The 9,038-nt window shown below is 39.1% G+C and overlaps 1 protein-coding gene across 1 annotated transcript; it reads right to left on the bottom strand.

Annotated features, from left to right (window-relative positions):
• Positions 1-1,452: 1,452 nt before the first annotated feature.
• LOC146971621 (membrane-spanning 4-domains subfamily A member 4A-like) lies at positions 1,453-8,364 on the bottom strand. The gene is made up of 6 exons (XM_085801045.1): positions 8,228-8,364; positions 8,014-8,124; positions 7,766-7,822; positions 7,512-7,682; positions 1,721-1,837; positions 1,453-1,549 (listed from the first exon to the last, which is right to left on the bottom strand). The coding sequence occupies exons 1-6, from the start codon at positions 8,330-8,332 to the stop codon at positions 1,481-1,483; spliced, it is 630 nt and encodes a 209-aa protein (XP_085657171.1). The 5' UTR covers positions 8,333-8,364; the 3' UTR covers positions 1,453-1,480.
• Between the last annotated feature and the right edge of the window lie 674 nt (positions 8,365-9,038).

Consider the following 9,038-nt stretch of genomic DNA (forward strand, 5'->3'; position numbering starts at 1 on the left):
GTGTACATTGTAAAGAAAGCACATAGTTGAGCAGGTGTGGATGTGTGTGAATTTAAGAGGATGAACTCCACCTAGTGGTAAAGAGTGTCATCACAGGCTGAGGATGTAACTGGTTATGAAAATCAACCGTATACATCTTCTGCATTAGAACGAAGCAAAGACTTTATTGAAGCAGAGTTAGGTCTAATTTAACAATATGTGTAACAGTAGCAATTATTTTAGTATTAATGTGATTATTTTAGCAGGGGAGATTTTTCACAAATGTTTGCAAAGATAAATATCTAACTCCATTCTTGACAATTCAATCAGCATTTTCTTAAATTGTTCTCATCCATTGATGTATGTTACAGTTAATCGTGGTTTTTTTTCTTGTTTTTGTGTGTTACACAATAACATGGCTCAAAATGTAATAGATCTTTAGCAGTTGGTGATGAAATTTAAATCTATTATAGTCTAGAGTCCCCCATTAACATCTGCTGATCAATCAATCAACAATAAATAATTTATATACACTGAACTAATTTATTAAGGCAAATATGTAAAACAATTGTAGTTCCCCATTTTTCAAATGCTTGTCTTGTCTCTTGTGTGTTTTATATTATTGTAAATTCAATGTCACTAAATAAACAAAAAACAACCAAAAAAGTTAGTTTCCTAAAGATTTAAAAGCCAAAGATGATAAATCAAAAGATGGGGAATAACTGAAGAATAAAGTTAAACTTTTTTTGTCAACAACACAATCAAAACAGGTCAAAAATAAAAAATCATATGCAGCGTGAAGAGATGTTAAATTTGAGTTTAAAAGTGAGTCATGACAGGAGATATAAAATAATCTTTTGTGTTTGATTAACTGACAATGCATCATTCTGTGAGAGTGGAAAAAAAAAAACACACCAGTCCTGGAATCAATAGAAACTGATGCTGAGATTTGTCATCAATAGTCTCAGCCAATTAGCTTCTCTTAGCATAAACATAACTAATCTAACTCTTTGGGGGGAAAAAGTAAGTGTTGAACTATTTATGTTAACACAGATTCCAAGTAGCAGCTGCACACACAGTTCATGCAGCTGCTTATGGAAATCAACAAAACCACATAACCGTGTCCTTGATATTCACATATTTTGTCCTTGATATTCACATATTTTGCTCCAGCATTCCCCACATTTTTCTGAAGCTTCAGTGTGCAAACAGGAAGTGCCAGGTGTGCCTGGCACATGCACTTCACTGAACTTGAGCAATTGTGTTTCCCCCTGTCAATATTGGAGATTCCTCTCCAGTAAAGTAAGCAGAATTTCATCCTTGAAAAATCTTTAACTGTTGCTTCATTTTATTTAAACAGATTTATTTTTAAATCATCCAGACGCCAACAGTTAATATATTTTTAAACATTTCCAATTTAGCTTAAAATACAATTTTAAGATTATGTTCTTTAAAATTTCATTAAAAATGTGTAGCATCCATATGTCTGGGTGAGTTGATGTCAAGCACCAGGACTGGTCTGGAAGTCTTCCTTCTGCACAGGCTGGTAGATGTCAACCACTCTGCAGCCCTGCTCACACACAACAAACTCAACTTTAAGAAAGTAAGAACAGATCAAAGTTGATCATTTACAGTCTTACTGTAATTGAATTTATTTTCTATTCATCTCATCATTTAGTGATGTTGGTCGTTAAATCCTGTTTTACTTGGATCATGAGTTTATGTATTTCTTGGTTCACACCTCTTCCCTGTTCCTGTTGGATAAAGCCTTGATGCCCAAAACAGCAAAGCTGATGCAGACACAGAACTGGAGAACAGCCAGGACGGTCAAAGTGATGTCCATACCTGTCAACAAACTCTGACAGACGAGGTGTAGAAGAAGAGACAAAGAATCCAATATGATTCAAAGAGGATTTAAACTGCAGCCACACTTTAAATTGAAATATAAACAAATTGTATTTAATTTCTATCTGTCTGTCTGTCTGTCTGTCTGTCTGTCTGTCTGTCTGTCTGTCTGTCTGTCTGTCTGTCTGTCTGTCTGTCTGTCTGTCTGTCTATCTATCTATCCATCTATCTATCTGTATTGTGGGTCAGCTGCACATGCTGTTGTAAAAAAAAAAAAGTGTATTACAGTAATCCACAAATATAGCATAAAGTTTGCTTTACTGAAATAAGAGTATACCTGGGCAAAGAATGCCACGTGTCTGCAGTTGTCAGTATACAAGTGGCTGCCCCACAGGTCACACATCGAGCTGACTGAGGTATATGCCAGGTCTTTGGCGTACAGCACGATGCCAATCAAAGCAAACACGGATCCAACTATGTTCCAGAGCACAGTGAAGCCCACCTGAGGGGAAAACATGACCATAATGTTTGTCACATAAGATATTCAGACAGTAGCCCATGACCTCACAAAGATTTTACTCACCAAACAAAGAGATGGACGCTGGCCGGCTAAAACTGTCGTGATTCCAGTTGTAGTGTACTGAGCAGAGGACAGCACATAGGTCAGTGCAGTTACTAAAGCAATTACTGTAATACAATTAAAGAGTTACAAAAAAATAGAAGGCAAGTTTTTATTCTTCATTTTACTGTGTCTCATTGCAATAAACTGTACTTCTCATAAAGGAAGGGTAATGACGACATCCTAGTTGCATTTTCAGTAAATGTGTGATAGGGATTATATAGTTTACCACTGCACCCAGCCAGTAAGCAGATCTCAAATCAGGCAGATCCTCAGGATGTTTGCGTGTTAGTCCTGACTCCAGTCCGATGTTGAACAGACCCACCAGGATCTGGATCGGCTGGGAGAGATTCACAACAATTAAATCTCATTATTTCAAACTTGATCAACCTAAAATCAACAGACCATTATGTCATACAGCTTGTGAGATATACAGTAGATAGATATAGATATTTATTGTCTCTCACCCCAAGAGCTGCAGTGATTTGACAAAGGGATGGAAACATGATCTTACTGTTGGACACCATGGTGACCACAGTCGCTCCCTTGTCCCTGACAACAGACATCTCCCAGCCCTGTGATATAAAATGAGAATTAGCAGCAGGTGAGTGTTTAGACCGATAAATAGGAGTTTTAGTAAGCCTTATTATATATACTGTATATATATATTTTTTTTAAAGAAATATTAGGTACTCAAATACAATTCATAACGTACTTTTTTTTAAAAAGGCAAATGAAATTAAACTAAAACAGTGATACAACTATTACTTTGTATTGGAAATGTAAGATGATTCATTGGAATTGCACAAAATGATTATCTGCAATATACATAGTAAATACAATTGGGTATGTAATATAGCCTATTCTGTACGCATCACAGAGAACTGCAGAAATATATCGGAAAATGTCAGACAAAGCACAACATGAGATGTTGGGACCACCAGCTCTTCTGAAGTTTGATTTCACACAGCAAATCCATTAATCAGGAACAAAATCAGCAGATCGGTCGATATTGTGAGTTCCTTTAGAAAATGCTGCGTGAAAACAAGTTGAAGTGGTGGACACATTCACACCTGCATCAGCCCACAGTTATTTGAGGTATTTCAACTGTGATAAGGTGTTCCTCCAACACAGCCAGAATGAACCTGACCACTGCTTTAAAAAAAACATAAGAGTTAGGATCTTTCCTGAAAGGAGCAGCACTAATGTTTAAAACATGAATCTCTGAAAGATGAACAGAAAAGGATGTGCAGCCAAAAAGTCACAAAATTTAGAAAGTACGGTTCCTCAGAAGACACACCGTCAATGACATACTTTCATGATTTCAGAACTATATTCAATATTTCAAGGGATTACTGTAATAAAGTATGTCCAATCTAATCTGGGAATGTAGTACATTTTGTAAAATAGAGAATCTCAGCAAAATCTGATGAAACAAATAGAAAACAACAGCAAAGACTTTCATGTATCCAAACTCAGACCATTCATGCGCTCTCTCTCTCTCCCTCTCTCTCTCTCTCCCTCCCTCTCTCTCTCTCTCTCTCTCTCTGATACAGATATGATATCACCAACATCCGATCTTAACAAGCAGCTTTTTTGTAATTATCATGAATGATGTGTTTAGAGGCTGAGGACTTACCGGTAAATCACAGACTCTTGTTACTGCGACTGTCTCAGGTGAGTTCAGACTGACCTAAACCAAATAGACCTGAAATGGAATGGGGGGGAGGGGGTGTTGTTGTCCGGGTCTTCCGCTGCCAGCGCGCATGCGCAAGGTTCGCACTGATACTGAAGACTCGAGTCGGTCTCAGTGCGAACCTTGCGCATGCGCGCTGGCAGCGGAAGAGCGGACAACAACACTAGGAGCTAATGCTACAAACATGCTTGGAATGTGGACTTATTTAATTTTTTTCGGGACAATTACGCAATTTGGGGCTTCAGCACAAGACGGACATTACATACGACCATCATGGAGGTATTTGGATGTTTTTTTGTGTGTGTTTTTTTACGAAGAGCTCTGGTGTCCCTTTGCTACCGTGGCATTGAAATGCACTGCTACGCCGAGACCCCCTGTAACTCAGAGAAGGGACGGTGGACTCTGAAAATTCTTCCAGCCCTTAGTCAACATGAGGGTGAGTAGATAATGAGCGAAATATCATTCTAGGGTGAACTATCCCTTTAAATAGTTATATCTTCCGACAGCAATCACTTATATAGAGTGTTTGGTCTGAAACACGGGTCTGTCAGTCACTCTGCTCTGCTGTAAGCCGAGGAGAAAACTTTCCTTGTATCCTACAACCTTTATACAATGAGGAGAGAGAACGGCATAAAGGGGCGGTCCAGCCAAGGGATGCGCGTGAATGTGGTGACGTAGGGACGAGGGCGGGGACTGCCAAAAAGTGACTGCCCCCTGTAACTCAGGAGTGCAAAGGGCAATATTCATAGAATTTTCTGGAGTGATAATAGAGGGTACCAGGTGTATGTACAGTGAATTTGGTCAGTGTCACCCTTTAAAAAGTGACTGCCCCCTGTAACTCAGGAGTGCAAAGGGCAATATTCACAGAATTTTCTGGGGTGATAGTAGGGGGTACCAGTTACAAGTACAGTGAATTTGGTCAATGTCACCCTTTGCACTCCTGAGTTACAGGGCCAGTCACTTTTCGGCAAGGCTTTGCCAAAAAGTGACTGCCCCCTGTAACTCAGGAGTGCAAAGGGCAATATTCATAGAATTTTCTGGAGTGATAATAGAGGGTACCAGGTGTATGTACAGTGAATTTGGTCAGTGTCACCCTTTGCACTCCTGATTTACAGGGGCAGTCACTTTTCAGCAAGGCTTTGCCAAAAAGTGACTGCCCCCTGTAACCCAGGAGTGCAAAGGGCAATATTCATAGAATTTTCTGGAGTGATAATAGGGGGTACCAGGTGTATGTGCAGTGAATTTGGTCAGCGTCACCCTTTGCACTCCTGAGTTACAGGGCCCCCTGTAACTCAGGAGTGCAAAGGGCAATATTCACAGAATTTTCTGGAGTGATAGTAGGGGGTACCAGTTACAAGTACAGTTAATTTGGTCAGTGTCACCCATTGCACTCCTGAGTTACAGTCATCCTGTAGAAATCTTTTAGTATCATATTATCAGATCACAATCTCCAAAATCTCAGGTTTCCATCATGATGCAGAAATATGAATCTTTGAGGAAAAAGGAAGGGTAAACATTCATATCTATTATATTTTATATGAATGATCACATTCTTAAATATACATTTTCTGGTTTTGTCAAAAACAGTAAAACCTTTGCTGCATGTCATCCCCTCTTTTCCTCACCTTTTCTCCTAACCCGTCTCTCATACTGTTACGTCACAATAAAAGCGTTGAAATCCCAAAATATCTTTTTTTTTTTTTTTTTAAAGAAACATCTTTTACTCTGCTTTATCAGTGAAACACCGTGAAAAGAAATCTAAGAATAGAAAAGTATTTATTATCGTCATGGTAGCACATATCACATTTTTCATTGAAAGAGGGTTTGATACTGCACTAAATCACAACGTGGAGAATTATCAGCTCTGTTCACTGGAAAAAAGTGAGACAAATGAAGTGTGAAAGTTTTACTTGATAAGTTTTTTGTTTGAGCAGCTTGGAATCTTATCTGAGTCCAACTCAGTGATGCTTGGGCCACATGCGGTCACTGCAGTGTACAATTCAATAGTGTGGCTGTTACGTCCACCTTATTGTGTTGAATCAATACTTCCTTAACCCTGAAAACTATGTTGTTTTGTTGCTATCTGCTAAGATTTTGGATTTGAAAGTGAGTTGGATGGAGTTACATATGTGGAAAATAAAACTGTAAAACAAAATATACTGATGTGTTTTTGTACAGTTTTGACCCCTTTTCAGTGTCTTTATTCAAACACATACTTACTTACTTAATATTTTACACTTTAAGCTGCTTTACTTGAAGGGTTGATATGCAAGAAGATGTATTTGTGGTTCTGTGGTATCAAGAATCAGCTGAATGTAGTTTTACAACTCCTCTCTCAGGCTTGTCTCTGGAGCCACAACAGTTCAATCAGAGTGAAGACCATAATTTTAATTCAATCACTCAGACGACAGAATTTGTCGTCTGAGTGATTGAATTAAAATGATCAGATTTCAGGTAAACACTTGGAGAAATCAAGTCCTGCAAGGCTGAGTGGAGCGCGGGTCAGTCACTGCATGGTTGAGAAGTTGTGACTCCACAAAGTAACAGGGCTCCTTCTCTGAGTACAGGCTTTTATGCATTCACAGTATTAGAATAAAACCTGGACCTGCTTTATAAACCAAACACAAAAACACGTAGACATCCGTAAAACATGTAGGACCTCTCATTTTATACAATAAGAGACCTTTAAACATATTATTCATAAGAAGATAGAAAAAAAACCCAGCAAACATTGACCAACAAAAGGTAGTGTCATATATATACTGTACTTTCAGTGTGTCTAAGCAGGAGTACTATAATTGATAATGGCATGCTTCCTGTATATATGCATTCAGGTGTCCTGATCAAATGGTTTTAAGCACAAGGACTGGTCAGGAGAAGTTCCTTCATCTTCGGCTGCTGATCTTCAACATCTGTATCAGCCTGGTGACACAGAACAAAGTCGACTTTCATCAGGCAAAGCATTGAATTCTACATTCATACATTTTCTCGCTTACATTGTGAAAATATTATAAATAAAAAAGCAGCTGCTCCAAGTTTTACTGGTCTTCTAAGTGATTAAACCACTAACTTACCACCCAGCTGTTTCCAACTGAACAGTTGTGTGCATCGACTTCTTGCTTCACCTCTGTCATCATCATCATCTCAGTGGTCAAAGCAGTGATGCCCAGAATAGCAAAGCGAATACTGACACACAGCTGAAGGAGACCAGCGGCGATCAATGAGATGTCCATGGATCTTAATAACCTCTGCTGGGTGAGAAATTTAAACGTTTTAACTCTAAAAAATCATTTATTTCAACTGATTTTGATGCTGTATAGTCTAGTTGTGTTGTAATCGTGGCCCAAGTTTTTATTTTAGAGAAATGCTTACCTGGGCAAAGAGTGCCACATTTCTGCAGTTGTCACCGTCAAGCTCAACACTGTTTGTGCTGCCGTCACACATCCAGAGGACAGAGGCGTCTGCCAGGTCTATGCCGTACAGCACGATGGCAGTGATGGCAAAGATTGCTGCAGCAATGTTCATAAACACAGTGAAGCCCACCTGAGAGGAAAGACTCCTGTAATTAAATGTTCACTTCCATATTTCCTTTTAATTGTCCATGGAGTTTGAAGGACTTCACCTACTAAGCATGAAGAAGGGAACTGTCCAGCCAAAATGGAAAAGATGCCAGTTACGATAAACTGATGATGAAAGATTAACGTACATTTAATATCAGTGACAAGCAGGCAGAAACTCATTCATTTGCTTAGTGTTTGTTCACTTGAAATAGTTAATAGACACCGGTTTTGTGAAATAATAACACAGCAAGTACACATACATACATAACAGTCAGTAACATGCTGTCAAAGTAATATTAACAGCATTAGTTTACCACTGCACCCAGCCAGTAAGCAGCTCCCAAGCCGGTCAGATCTCCAGGATGTGTGCTCGTTCGTCCTGGCCCCAGTCCGATGTTGAAGAGTCCCACCATGATCTGGATCGTCTATGAGAGATTCATAATAATTAAATTGTATGGTTTTACAGCCCACTATCTATTGTATATAAAAATATCACATAGAAATATATACGTATGAAATGATTCTCACCCCAAGAGCTGTGGCGATGCTGGTCGGCATCAGCCCTTTGTACACCGTGCAGCAGCCCGGACTGTAGCAAAGATCCTTCAGGATCTGACACAGGGGGGGAAACATGCTCTTGCTGTCAGACGCCCGTCAGTCCTGCACACACACATACACACACACACACTGTTACTTCTGGTTCAGTCTCTTTTCCTGCCCTGGTGTGTCCTCTTGAGTTATAGCACCTTAAACTTGAGGTTGAAGCTCCTCAGTCTCTCATATTTTGTCTGTTTGCATGTGTGTGTGTGTGTGTGTGTGTGTGTGTGTGTGGGTGTGTGTGTGTGTGTGTGTGTGTGTGTGAGGGGTGGGTATCTGTAGCAGAACTGAATGAATCAGAGTGTGTGAATGTCTTAAAGTCCTAGCAACTGCCAAAGTAAACAGAGTCGCTGGTATCGATCAACATCCATATCAAAACCAAATACAAGGTGTACTACAGCCATGGTTTTGCTATGAGGCAGCAAGACTGTATTGTTCACTGCTTGAACTCCTTTGTTCAGCCAGTTTAAAATGTGCAGCAAGATCTTTAGCTTCCAAAGTAAAATTTTGTTTAAGTTTTATATGATTTTGTCTCTGTCATCACAGCACTGGCACATTACACATTAATGTACATTGAGATTTAACACATTTGCAATCCATTCTCATCGGTCTAAAACTATTATTGTGATATCTGGTTATTTATTTATCACCATGTTGTAGAAAAGGTTGCACTTACTTCCTGTTTTACACCTAATTCACTTTCTGCTACGTCCCAAAATTCACCTCACACAAAAGATACAAT

The sequence above is a fragment of the Trachurus japonicus genome, chromosome 16, assembly GCF_045865225.1.
Source record: "Trachurus japonicus isolate A0001 chromosome 16, Traja_1.0".
NCBI lineage: Eukaryota > Metazoa > Chordata > Actinopteri > Carangiformes > Carangidae > Trachurus > Trachurus japonicus.